General features: G+C 52.0%; 2 protein-coding genes across 2 annotated transcripts; one reads left to right on the top strand and one right to left on the bottom strand.

Annotated features, from left to right (window-relative positions):
• Positions 1 to 383: 383 nt before the first annotated feature.
• Positions 384 to 2,279, bottom strand: EMWEY_00044010 (hypothetical protein, conserved; the record flags this gene model as incomplete). The annotated part of the gene is made up of 1 exon (XM_013482900.1): positions 384 to 2,279. One exon carries the CDS (start codon positions 2,277 to 2,279, stop codon positions 384 to 386), a length of 1,896 nt encoding a protein of 631 aa, XP_013338354.1.
• An 8,373-nt stretch (positions 2,280 to 10,652) lies between these two features.
• On the top strand, positions 10,653 to 13,422 carry EMWEY_00044000 (SET domain containing protein, putative; the record flags this gene model as incomplete). Its single annotated transcript, XM_013482899.1, has 1 exon — positions 10,653 to 13,422. A coding segment is annotated over one exon (2,770 nt), but the record flags the coding sequence as incomplete, so codon positions are not given.
• Positions 13,423 to 13,653: the final 231 nt, after the last annotated feature.

Genomic DNA, 13,653 nt, shown 5'->3' with positions numbered 1-13,653 from the left:
TGGACAGGAACCCGAAATTAAAACAATAGAACCAATGCATTTTGCATTCATACTCATGTGGACAGACACCATGCTTAAGATGCATAAGAGGGTGCATTAGCAAGGCAAATATGTAAATAAATTCAATGTATAGGCAGCACTACATGGGATTGCACGAAGATGCCACATGCATGGAACAATCAACCAAGTAAATGAGAAAGTCTTCGTGCCCACCGTTTCAAGGAAGGGCAGCTGCGGTGTCTCGGACCGGCGCCTCTTCTCGAGTCTCCCCGATGTGGCATCTCTACAGTCCCCCGAGAAGTGCAATTTGCCAATCGCCCATCCTCTTTGGGATAGGGTTTAAGGCTGTCTTGGGGCATGTCGAGTAGTAATGCTATTTTCGATCAACCTTTTCTGCATGACCCTGCATCCCACATCCAGAGGAGGGTTTCGCTAACATCATGTTGACTTTTTGGGACTGACGACGATTCATAGTTCCGGCAGTTCTGAGCAACATCTTTAGGAACAGCTGCGTTTCCTTTCGTAAGAGGTCTACACGATTGCAGTTTGAAGGGCCACTGAGCCCTCCACCAGCTCGCGCCGTTGGCACGGTAGTCGTCGATAAATGCCTGGATGTTTTTGCTTTGGGTGGCAAGGAGATAAGCTTGTTCTATGGAACAGTACTCGCGTTTGGCCAGCAATTCTAGTTCCCGTATTACTTTCATCACCAGGCTGCTATCCTCAGTGGCCGCAGACTCAGGCAGCTCTTGAATAGCAATCTCTAGCCTTTGTTTTTCCGACGCAAGAATCTGCCGCAAATCCATCCGCGCCTTAATCTCCGCTTCGACGGAGTCCACGCACATGGTGGAATCTCCGTAGGCGGTGTCGATAAGCCCTTTCAGACTTCCCAAATACTTAAGGGGCTCTGCAAAAAAATTCAGCGGTGTAAGACTTAACATGACTTTCTCTTCTTCTGGGTTTGCCTTGGTGAATAGGTTGTCTGGGTTAGTGAACCAGCAGTATTCCTCTGTCCTGTCTACCGCGTTAGCTATGGACTCTTCCGCTAGCGCCAGAACAAGGTGCATGCGCAGCAAGTGGGCCTTGATGCTATCTTCTGTTCCTCTGAGCAGTTCTGCACTCAATATCAAGGCCCCGGTCTTGACTGCCATATCTTGCATGTCGTCGACAAAAGTGCCAAAGTTTCCAGTTTTCATGAACAAAGACCAAAACATGCAGTGCCCACGCCAGGTTTTGCACAGTTTTTTCATCACTATAGTCATCCGTGAATAGTATTTCAGGCACTGAGGAGTCAGGCCAAGCTCTTCAGTCTCCTCTGAAACTTGCACTTTCTCTTCCCTTCGCATCTGTTCTGACTCTCGCGCACGAACAAGTACACGTTCCATCTCCTCAGGTGATACTGCATCATGCCACTCTTCGCTTTCCTCTTCGGCTTGTTCAGGCGTTCGTGCTTCAAACCATTCCTCCGCTTCCTCTGACCGATAAGGTTCTTCGGGTGTTGAAGGTGCGGCTGTTTCCTCCGTTGCCGTACTCGTCGTGGAGGCACCAGGGCTCACAGGGGTAGAAACTTCCTCTTCTTCAAGTGTCTTAACCTCTTCGGGAATTTCCTCACCGGGACCTAGGTGTGGTGCCGCCGAGGCGAGGCCTGCTCCCGCTAGGCCTGATGTGGCAATTACTTCTGCTCCTTCAGGTGCCTTTCGGGTTTTTCGGAGCCTCGGCAGCTTCTTGTAAACGTGTATGGCTGCTTGGCGCGCTGCACGTTTTGCCCGAGAAGCACCACGCTTTATGCTTTGCCACAGACGCCTCAGTTTTTCTTTCGCAGTGCCTCCCAGGCGTTTTAAAGCCTTCCGGAGACGATGAAGCCGGCCACGTCGCCGTTTCTGTTGTTGAGCTTGTTCCTCTTGCGCTTGCTGCTGTTGTTGAGGCTGTTCTAGGTTCGGAGCTTCACCGTTTCGGCTCCAGACGCCCGACGGGGCCTGCCGTCCCGACCCAAGGGACTGGGAACGGTGACGCACTGTCGGCAGCAGCCCATAAGGGGCACCAGAATCCTCCGGGGAGGCGAAGGTGAGCGAGGCGCTTCTTGGTCGAGCTGCCGTAGACAAGAAAGAACCGGAGGCGAAAGGCTTTAGACCGTCTAACTGAGCTGGCGGCGTGAGGGAGGGTAAGCGGACAGTGACGCCATGAGGCAGTCGCGAACTAGTACATAAGACCAATGTATTTACAAATAAGCCGAATAAAAACCATAAGAGTGGTACGAGGCGAACACGAACTGGTGTCGCCATTTGCTCCACTCGTTAGAAAGACACAGGCGACTCTGCAGGCCAAAGTCAAGGTGAAAACCTAAAAGGAAAGCAAACCAATAGATCCACGGGAACTTAAGAAAGATCAAGAAGTTTTAAGTTCTGGCGTTAACTACTACCAATCGTGCGCATACACACACAACAGCAATGCTCAATCAGCAAGCCACGCTAGCCCCTTCGATGGACCATCCGAGTCCAATGGACCGCTACCTAATACGCAGAACCCTTCTTGAACAGCTGCTAAAAGAAGACGAGTAACAAGGACGCGGCATTTGGAGACAGTGTAAAACCCATTTTTGTTTGGCGACATAGCATAATTATACTAATGCTGCCTAACATTTTCCAAAAGTGGAATCCTCATAGATGCCCCGGTTCAGTCAGCTGACCGCTAGCGCCTTCCTTCCCGTCATGATTCCAAGACACCCATAGGTTTCAAAGAGCGCATAATCTAAATTTGCTGATTGCTAAATTATCATGCTTTCTGTAAAAAATTCTTAAGGGTGGATTTCTAGGGCTGCATCGCTGTAGCGGTGCATCACCCAGCCACAGACGCGAGGCCCCCCGAAAGTCCGCGTGCCCTGGGAACCTTGATTTTCACGCAAGCTTCGACATGACATTAACGAAATATGCCACAAAAGCTTGGTCAAATAGCTTCTAAAGCTTAATGAGGAGCAAAAAGTTTTGACGACGAAGAGAGCCAACAACATTGCTACCGGGGCGCAGTTTTATCCAGTAACTTAATGTTATAGAAATGTATTCTCGCAGCATACTGCGTTTTCGTCTGGAATGCAGATATCCAACAGACACGATCTGAACGCAACCCAAAAGTTCCTACAGGATATTCGGTAGTCTCTCGACAGCGGCCTCCAGTGCAAGCCAACGCTCTGGATCGTACTGCAGTTGCAAAAAACATTCTGAACTTCACTGTTCCAGCTCAACTCTAATATTAAAAGGTGTAACTGTAGCAAATGCAAGGATTCCTACACGCTACGACTGCCAGACACCTTTGATTATGCTCCCCGGGACGCCGAGTCTTAAGCATAAGCACAATTAACGAGTGAAAGAGTTAATGGTCCCAGAAAAGCAAAAGTATTGCGGATATTGGAGGCCAAGTATAAAGAACTGCTAAACATCAGATTAAAGTGGAGAAAAACTGGAAAAACAAATGGCAAGGCACTATCAAATGCACATTAACGTAGAGAAGTGGTCTGCCCCATTGCTTGTTCAGCACACACAGCACGGAGGTTCTGCAGGCTTTGCCCTCAGTAGTGTCGGGATCGTTTCCGGGGCACACGGGGAGATACAAGCCTAGGGACTCGTGCTGTACATTGTTCATTTATATTGTTCATTTACTCCGTCTTTTGTATCGCTGCTGCCGACCTCTGCTTCCCGTGGCTGCCACTCAGAGTTAAGTAAGTCGCAATGCCTACTAATATCGAGACCGCCGCGTGCAGAACCAGAGAAAGCCAACACGCCGGGGTTACTTCTTCCTCAAGAAAGCGCTGTGGCGAATTGTAGAGACCTAAGCTATGCCTGGACGCAAGACAGCAACAAGAACGCAACAGCGCACAACGCTAAACGAAGGGGCGAATCGCTAACAGGACAGTCGTAAGCAAACATAGCAGGTAACTGCAGAGGAATGAAACGACTCGTAGAGAGTCTACAACAGACGAAATGGCGGCTCATGTGTGGCTCAGTGCCCGGAAGGGTTCGTTCTGCTCCTGGTCATGCACTGTCAGAATCCGCGACCCTTGTTCTGCAAGCAGCTGCGAAGCTCAACAAGTACAGTCCATATCTAACGAAATTAATGTGAGAAAGTGTCTCTAGGGGGAAACGATAACGTACTGCTGAACCAATGTCCAGGGTGCGAGCAGAGCAGCCAGGAAGACCAAACCTGCCCGTGCTTTGGATGGCAAGTGGCGTCGAGAAGAAGTGAAAATAAGGGCAGTGATAGACAAATACGACAACTGAGGCGAAATAAACAAACCAGAAAATAGGCAAAGCAATATGCAGCAAAACTATGACAGCTTCACGCCTACCTGCGTATAGTTTTGCTATTCATGTACAATCGCTGCAGAAAAAACTGCAACGTTTCAAAACGCACAAAGTAGGACTGGACGAACATAGACAACAGCCAAACACAAGCCAACCATACACTGTGCTTCTCCACTGTTACTTTCTGTTGTACTCAAGTTGGTTCGTTGTGTCAAACAAACCGACTTGTGCGAAACAGTTCGTACTGTATTTAACAACTATGGCAACGCGAAACCAATGTGCATTTTCCGTTAAAGACGTAGTGCTGTAGTACTACATGCATTAGAACAACAGGAACTAACCGGTAAGAAACTGGCCTGCATGGCGTGGTAAACGCCTTCCCAACGAAACGAAGGGCTGTTAACCGCTGCATCCCCAAACATATATAGACAGCTACATCAAACATTCATGTAAGAGGCTTAGATACGACTGCAAAAGAAATAAACAGCAACACGCGTTACGTGCATGGCGTGCATGCAAGGCTGGGGACACCTGCACGCCGGCCGGCGCACACGGAGGTGCATAACTATTACTAAATGTATGTCACTCCTGCTAGCGATCTGATGCACACGGGAACGGAACAATAATAGGAAAAGCAGCACAGAAATGCCTGGACAACTGCGAAGGGGCGTGCAAAACCAAAACAGAGAAGCCAAACCTCGAAGTAGGAGGTGTGCGTTGGTGCAGAGGATCCTCCCCAAAGACCAACCAAGGCCAATGCACAACAAACGCGTCTCATAGGAATACGCCAACGCCCTCCTGAGACCAGCACAAAGAAAAGGGAAAGCAAGCTATTCACTGTGCTACTACTCCTGCCGCTTTTGTTGTTGCTGCTGGGGCCTGTGCTGCTGTGGGGTTGTGGTGTGAGTGCGGCGGCGAACTTCGTGGAAAGAAGAAGATAGATGCTGCCGAGCTCCATAGCAACCGTAACTAAGTCAACTATAGCCTGCAAAGACACGCAGAGACACGTCCTCCTACAACTGACAGAAGAACAACATTTCTAAACTAAGATATAAACGCGGGGAAACGGAGGAGCAATCCTGAAATGCCTACAGTAATGAGGCAAGAAATGGCAAGTTGAGCGGAGCGGTAAAGACAAACCGACATCAAAACAAGTAGAATACAAACGAACATGAAGAAAAGTCAAAGCCAAACGCGCACATGGGGAGGTGTGGGGGACACACACGGATAAGAACTGCCGGAAAGAGGGTTACAATACGCAAATTCACAGAAGGGAAGCAAAAGCGCTGCGGAGCGACGTAGAGGAGACTCGAACAGGGGCAGCATATTGAGGGGCCTTACGCTGCAGAAAAAGGAGCTCTCGCACGTGGCGGGAATCAGAGTGGCAACTATAAGGCTCTGAGACACGAAAGGAACCACACAAAAACGAGCCACAGAGTGCTGCTATTGGGTGGCTGGTTGCGGCCCTGAAACTTTTGCAAGAGCAAACACCAGAAGCCGCATATACGTAGAGGCAGCATCTGCCAGAGTATGTGGAAAACGCGCGCAATTCACCTTTCCAAATAGATTAATGAAGTAAAAGACAGTTGCTAGTGCCAGTAACCTTCTCGTGCCAGTTTGGTCGGAGCTGTACAGCAAACGAGTGTCGCACAGGCAAGGCCACAAGAAAGTGAACGACGGCAACAGACTCCAGGAGGAAGGCATTAAAAACAAAAAACAACATAATGCTGGTTTGTTCGTTCGGCTGTATACTGCACTAAACAAAGAACCCACAGGTTTGTTGCCTTGTATATTGCCACAACCGGACCAAAGCAAAAGGCCGCGCAGGAAGCCGCGTGCAGAAACGTCATCTTCTCCCTTATTGTAAGGCACCTGAGGCGAAATTAGTTGATTAAGCACGCAGCTACCCCTGCAAGAGACGCAAATGTGGGGGGGCGTTAAAACTGCGTAAAGACGAAGAACGTAACGGCCGGAACTGACCGACTGGCGGTAGCGCGGAAGAAGTAAGGATGGCCACCAGAAAACACAGGCGCCAGAAGGTTTCTATCAATCCGCCGCCCTCGTCACGCCTCCAGGAAGATGAGGACAGGATGCAGAGAAGACAACGGACTGCAAGGTAGAAGCAATGCGGCAGACGAACGGCGGTCAGCAGAAAACTAAGTGAATACACTCGAGGGAGAAGAAGAATCAATGGTAACTGGCAGTATCATGCCGAGTCAAATCTGAGTTTGAAGGAAAGAAGGTAGCGATCGAAATTTCGCGGTGTGCCGTGACTATTCGGCCGACCGCCACTGGGTCGGTTGTCTGCAATGGCGAATAGAGCTCGGCTAACAAACCGACTATAATACTAATAATATTCAACGCCACCATGTGAATATTCCAAACCTGACTTTTGACGGACATGCTCTACATATCTCTTGCAAGCTAACCTCAGCTGGCTGTGGGACTGGAGTAATGGTTCCTGCATGCAGTTTCATTACAACGGAAACTGGGGCACTTGGCCTTAGTGTGCATCGACGAGTTTTCATCGGCTGTAAATTCCTAACAAGAACAATCTATTTTGTCCGTATTTCAGCTGACGGGACGCCTGGCTGGCCGACCACTCGCCCTTAGCGTATATGGTTGGTTCGTTGTTTTGTCACTCTATCTTATGTTCCACTCGATACACAGTTCTCCCTGCTTGAGTCTGCAAAACGTTGAGTACTCAGACTATATAGCACAAATCTGCTAGCTTTGCATCTCCTGTGCTCGCCAAGCCCGTAGCGACTAGTTCATGCCACAACAACTGATGACATCTGTTGCGATCAATGAGTCTCTGCACTCGCTGAAACCGCCTGATTAGGAGGCCCAGACCGATGATTTCAGCCTAAGTCCCACACTGGGGCTGCTGATTCCACAGAAGTGGCTAGCCATGCAGGCGTCTTGTAGTATCTTATGTGGGGTGTTGCACTGAGCGCAAGTAGCTGCGTGTATGCTGTCGATTAAGGATCAAGTAATTCTTCCACAGTAGCTGCAGCGTTAGTGCACGCAGGCAAGGTGGCCCTCTCCTTGCTGGCCTGCCTGGTTGCCTTGGGGCGTTATTGGCAGCAGGGCACATTGCGACCTCTGCGGTACGTTACACGAGCGGCGTTCTCTTTCTCGTCAACAGGGTCGTAGGTGGTTGTGCTTGGGAAGCCTGGAGGCTAGAGGAGAGAAGAGTTGTTCTGGGCTAGCTCCTAAATATTTTGACTTCTTGGAAGCTGATGAAGCAACTCGGATAAGGTGGGGGGCTTTTGTTACACGTGGTTGGGCCAGGCGCTTCACGAGGGAAGGTGCGGGCAATGAACGCCACGTCCCCAGCATGGCGAATTGCATAACCGTGTATTACCGGAATTGCTCAAAAAAACTAGAATTAGCATGTATATGGGTGTAAAGTGCCTATGGGTCATTTTACCATGCGGTGGGCTTTTGCGTTGTGCCGGTTAACCATGACATAATCCTATACATGTCGTAGATGGCAGTGGAGGGCGCACATGCGCGAGCCTGGCGACGACATCCCGGTGTACGTGCATGAAAGCGAATGCCGACTGCACCGCTTTGACCTCTTAGTTCTTCCACTGGCATATTTACCCCCTACGGTTTCCCAAGGAGAAAAGAGCGAAGGGAATCCTACGTAGAGCAGAGGCGCTGCGTAAAGCGAAAGGTAAATGCATACACTCCGCCTTGGTTGTCTAGCCAAGTCGGTGGTTTCGGGGATTAGATCGAGTTATGACCAGAGGAGGAACAGAAGTGAAAAAAGTAGAAGGCACTGTTCTGAGACGTATCAAGTAGCCACTTGCTGCCAATGGGCTGATGTCCCTTGCGCGGATTGCACCACATCGAATTAGTTCCTGGTGCGGCTCTACCAGCTGCGCCTTCCAGGGGAAAACCCAAATCTTGGAGAGGAACTCATGCACACGAAATGCTGAGAAAAGGCAAACTCCCACCGTCAACAGCTGCTTTCGGAGACAATTCGGTGTTGGCGAGGAAGCAAGCGAACGGCAGCTGATGCGTGCGAGACGGGTCGAACCCGTCGACATGTTCACCTTGGAAGAGTAACTTCCGTTGCCACTGGTGGCAGGTTTTCTTCCCCATGTGCAGGGTTCAGCTATGTTTCCTCCATTTGACGTTGCTGGTGCCTTGCCACAGATCCTCTCATTCGCCCCGCCAACGGCCATAGGAGTCCGTTTCATAGCCGCATTCGCAAGTGGGTGTACACGTGCATGCCCGTTGAGTTCGTAAATGCACCTAATCGGGTGCAGAGACATGCCAATCACAATTTAACGAGCACAATATCAGTGAGGGAATTATTGATGTGTGCATGAGTGGAACGTTTCTCTAAAGCCAGAATGTGCACCTACTGTGCCGGCGACGTGCTCTGCAACTGGCAAGCAAGGAAGAGTGGTTGGTAAAAGCACAAAAGTGTTTGTTTTATGCAAATAAATAGCCTCTTAGGATTGCATATCTCGGCAGCAGGGGTCGAACAATAGCGGTGAAGATAGAGGCAATTCAGAGGTGGCCGCTACACTTGTACACTTGCACGGACGTTGAAAAGTTTGAAGGTCGCGGATCTATCTACCACAGATTCAATCCTGTTTGGCACGCATCGCCTCCCTTCAGACGGATTTATTTTGAAAGCGTGAACAACTCGCTTGGTCAGAGAGTGAGGACACAGCCGCACGAAACCACCTCTGACGGCGGTTCCAGTACTCGCGACATCTCCGTCATCTCGACGGAACTTTCTCCCTAATAACAAGTGCCAGCGATAAAGCAGTTGGGGTAACGCTCTATCAGCAAGTGAAAAGCTTGAAAGCGCACCGACTGATCAGGTGCTATTCGCATCGTTCACGCAGAGGGCGATGGTACCCAGTGCAACCGGCGGTGGGCCTGTTTTGCATATCCGGAAGCGGTCGTGTTGGCAACTCCTGCAATGACAAGCCTTCAACATCCTAGGCAAGCTGAGCCCTGACTACTTTCCGGATACAATGTTGCACGGACAAGGAGAGAGCGGTGTACAGAAGCAGCCAAAGAGCACGGGCTGTTCGGGAACAGAAGGGCATCACAATTCAGCACAGCCATATCCAGGTCCGACAATGATACACGAGGGTGTATGGTGCTTGTCCGACGACGCAAATACAGGCGTAGAGTCCTCTTGCTTGATTTAGGCAAGTTTGGCTGAAGAAGGCATACTAATACTTTACGCCGTCTTAATAGGCAAACGGTACGCATGGGTAAGTTCCCAACATTTGTCTTCATTGCGTGTGCATATAGCCAAGAAGGCTACTTCGTGAGTACATGTGGGCCTCCCTTGCACCTAGAGTTATGGCAGGGTGCGTTGCAACTCAAGGCAAGGCGCTTCCTACCTCTCTCGCAGCTCCAGGCACTCGACCCGCTGAACTCCGGAAACCTGGAGACTGGGGAGTAAGTTCAGCTGATTTGGTGGGATTATCATCTAAAGTATTTAGTAGCTTTTGTAATTCACAATCGTCCTCCTATACGAGTGAGAACCGGCGTTACAGCTCCGCCTCCCTCGTGCTTAATTCCGAAGAAAGCTGAGCATGGCGGCTTCCACATAAAGCCGCAACGAGTTAAGCTTGAAACCATAGTTAAACTAAAATGTTGTATTCCTCAAAGTATCGAAATATACCTAGAGCCACCCTAATGATGACGCCCAACTCCCGTTCTGGGCTGGTTGTTACTGGTCTGCCGCTGTGTGGTCGGAGGTTGGGGCTTGTGGCATGTGTTGGTTCGGTGGGGCCTGGGCCTGTGTGTAAACTGGCAGGTAAGCGGTTACGACTGTTGGTTGCCTAGCCTCACTTAAATTGTATATTTCATGGCCGACGGGCTAGTAGAAAATTCTTCTCCGTCTCCTCCAGCGCTGCGGGGCCCCATTCCACTACCTTGCAGCCCTGTTACATCTCAAGACTTCCGAGCATCTCACTCCCTTCGTGGAGTCCAGCCAGACACAAACTGTCTCCCTTCCATTCTGCCCTTCTTTCTGGGTCTTTAAGAGATAACAAGGGGGCATGTGGGGCCCTACCCCCCTCAGTGAACCCATAGTTTGGCTAGTTTTCCGTCGACCGTCACATTCTTTCACAGATAAATAGGCGAGGCGGCTCCCGGAAGTACATATATTTCCTACCATCTGACAGCACCGCCTTGATATAGGGGCGGGGCCCCAGCGCCCTAGCTCCGACCTTCAGGACTGTCCCTCGCATTGCAGCCGTTGCTTCTGTTGCGGCTGGCGGCGGTTCTGCTGCTGCTGTCTGTCGGTAGTCAACCCACCACTGTGGTGTGTGCGGCTGCACTTAGGCCTGTGAGAGGGCTGTTTTCCTGTGTATGATGGTGGGCTACTTGAGAGAAGCCGAACACGAGCGGCCTGCAGAAGAGGCTCTAGCGGCTGTACAAGAGGCAAAGGTTCTCCCTGCGAAGGCGCCGTTGCACAGCGGTGCATCTACACATCCTCGAGAGTCCCTGAAGTTTGGAACCGTCAAATCCCTCTCGGTTCCCCGCAGACGGTTGCTGCGACTGCTGCAGGAGCAACTGTTGTTGCAACTAGCTGCAAACAAACAAGGGGCGGACATAGACCCCAGGCGCCGACCTCCCCACGCTGCCACTCCTGAGAGTATCCTCGCTCGTTGGATCTCTGCTGACCCGAAGCGGCTGGTGGGCGGAGTGTTGGCATTGGGGTTGCATAGCCCCCCTGCTCTAGCAAGCAGAACCCCCAGCACTTCACAGCAGCCTGACTCCGGCCCCACGGGACAGAAAGCAAAGGTCAAAAAGTGTCCCACTTCTTCTGCCGCAGGTGCTGATTCGGACGTTGGTGCAGCTCCCTTTCCAGGTGCAAAGGGGGACGAACCCCAAAGTGCTGCCACGGCAACAGCTGGAGTAGTAGCAGCAGGTGCTGCCGATCCAATCGAAACATACACAACCTGCAGCACCACTGCCAGCACAATCGATAACAGCAACGGCAAGAACAGCAGCAGCAACAACAACAGCTACAGCAACTACAACAGCTACAGCAACTACAACAACAACGAGGACAACAAGAACAGCGCCCTGTTTAGGCATTTTGGGGGAGTGCCTGTGAGTGCCCCCAAGCGGAGTGCTGAGGAGACGGCGGTTCGCGCGAAGAAGCATCAAAACCCCCAAGCAGCGGGCAGCAGGGAGGGTTCTTTGGCGCTGCGTGCGTCTTGCGTCTTGTGTCTGTCAGCTTTCTCTCCCGTGGGTGGCAGCTTTTTGTGTTGCACTTGCCTTCACACGCTCAAGAAAAAGCCCGAGAAACAGCCCTGGGCTGCGGAGGCCAACGGCGGGAGCACGGCTAAACGCAGCCTCTCCTCACTGTATAAAAATTCCCTCAAGAGACGGTTGGGGTCTCCAGCTATTGTGGGTTCGCGCAGCACCCACCGACCCAGTCAGGACAAGCAAGAAGTGCGCATACACTCTCCCACACAAATGGCCATGGGGCATCCCAAACGCCGTTTTAGGCGGTCGGTATGTGCTGCCTCTGCTGCGAGGGAGCAGCCACGAGAGGAGGTGCAGCAACAAGGAGGGGAGCAGCAGCAGCAAAAGGACGGTTGTTGCGAGGGTTCTGCTGGTGTGCACAGCGAGGCGAAGGAATGCATTGGATGGCGGGCTCGTGCAGCTGCTGCTGCAGCAGCAGATGCGGACGACGACAGCAGCTGGTGGGGTAGCACAAATGCATCAAGAGAGCCTCTGGTGGTGCCGCCTTTGCTGCTACCTCTTCTGCCTTCGATTTTCTGTCTGCATGCCAGGCCTTGGCCACCTCCCCCGACAAAAAGACGCCGCCTTCTTTCCCGCAGGCAGAGAGGTATTGATTGTTTTGCTTCCCCTGCAGTAGCTTCCCAATGCCCGCCATGGGGAAGTGGATTTGCCCAGCAGGAAGGACAGGGGCAGCAAAGGGGGTCCACCGACATCGCTGCAGCAAGAGCAGGCACAGGAGCAACAAATAAAGATGTGCCTCACCTGGTCCACACGCCAGTAGCAAGAGCGGCAGACGCTGGTGCTGTTGTGGGCTCACAGGTGGAGGGCAAGTTGGAAAAGCAGGCAGCGAAAGACAGCATTCCTGAGTGTCGTGTGGCTTCTTCTTCCTCTTCATCTTACTGCTTCTGCCCCTACTGCATCACTGCAGACAGAAACGAAGTGACAGAACCGGCAACTGCAAGCAGTTGCGTCAAGGGCTGCTATTGCTGCTCCCCTGAGTCCTCCCCACACTCCCGAGCCCAAGAGGTGTTGCTTCGCAAACAAAGGGGAAGGCAGAGCGAACCTACTTTTGGAAATACCATCTCTGGTACTCCAGCTGCCGGGGAACCTGCTGTTGCAGCTTCCCCGGCAGCTATGTGTGCTGCAGCGGCTGTACGGGACATGGCGACAGCAGCCGCTGCAGCCACTTTGACGGGGCAGCACAAGCACGAACAGCAAACGCCGCCGTCGAGGGTTCAGCGTAAGTCGTGGAGCGTAGAAGCTAGCCGCAGTGTTGTACCAGCCGCTGGATCAGCATCAACGACGACGGCAGCAGCAGCAACAACCACAGCAGCGACAGCAGCAGCAGAAGGAACAGCATCTAGCGGGCAGTCGAGCTGCTGCCGAAACAGCATGAGCAAATCAACACCAGCGGCAGCGTCTCCCGCAGGACAGCATAGCTCAGCTGGAAGGCCCATTCTAAAGGCAGCAGCGGGCAATACAGGAGCTACAGCACTCGGCGCGGCAGCAGCACCAGGAAGGTCAGCGGCACGGGCCTCCGACTCTTGCGTACCGACGCTCGGCGATTCGGTTCCTTGCTGCCCTGTACCATTTGAGAAGGCAGCTGTTTCGTGTGCGTCGCATGCGGGAGCAGAGAAAGGTTCACAGGAGGGTGCAGACGGCAAAGGTGTGAAGAGGAATTCCACAGATGCGGGCTTGGACACGGGCGCAGACGGGAAGGGTGTACAGGGGAAGGTTGCCAGTAAGGACCCCAGTGCTACGGGCCTATGCAGGGGTTCCGCAAAAGATGTGGACGGAGGCGGGGGAAGTGTTGGTGATAAGAGTTGCGTGCGTGATGGTTCTCTAGCGCGTATAGCACAGGGGTTGTTGGTGGGAAGCTCATCATTGGGTAGGGGTTCAGGCTTAGGCATATACACGTGTCGCCCGTTTAGCCGGCGTGCAGTGATATGCGAATACAGCGGGATTTTGATCGACAGGCGCACCGCCTTGTTGTTGCGGCACATGGAGTGCGCTTCGCACGTAGTGAACGTGCAAATGCAGCACCTGTACCTTCTGGGGTTTCATACGCCTTTCCCTTTGCTTGGCGGGGGCGCATTCATCAACGATGGCCGATGGATAT

Source organism: Eimeria maxima, genomic scaffold, assembly GCF_000499605.1.
Source record: "Eimeria maxima Weybridge genomic scaffold, Emw_scaff832, whole genome shotgun sequence".
NCBI classification, from domain to species: Eukaryota; Apicomplexa; class Conoidasida; order Eucoccidiorida; family Eimeriidae; genus Eimeria; species Eimeria maxima.
This window is presented reverse-complemented; position numbering and strand designations above follow the sequence as displayed.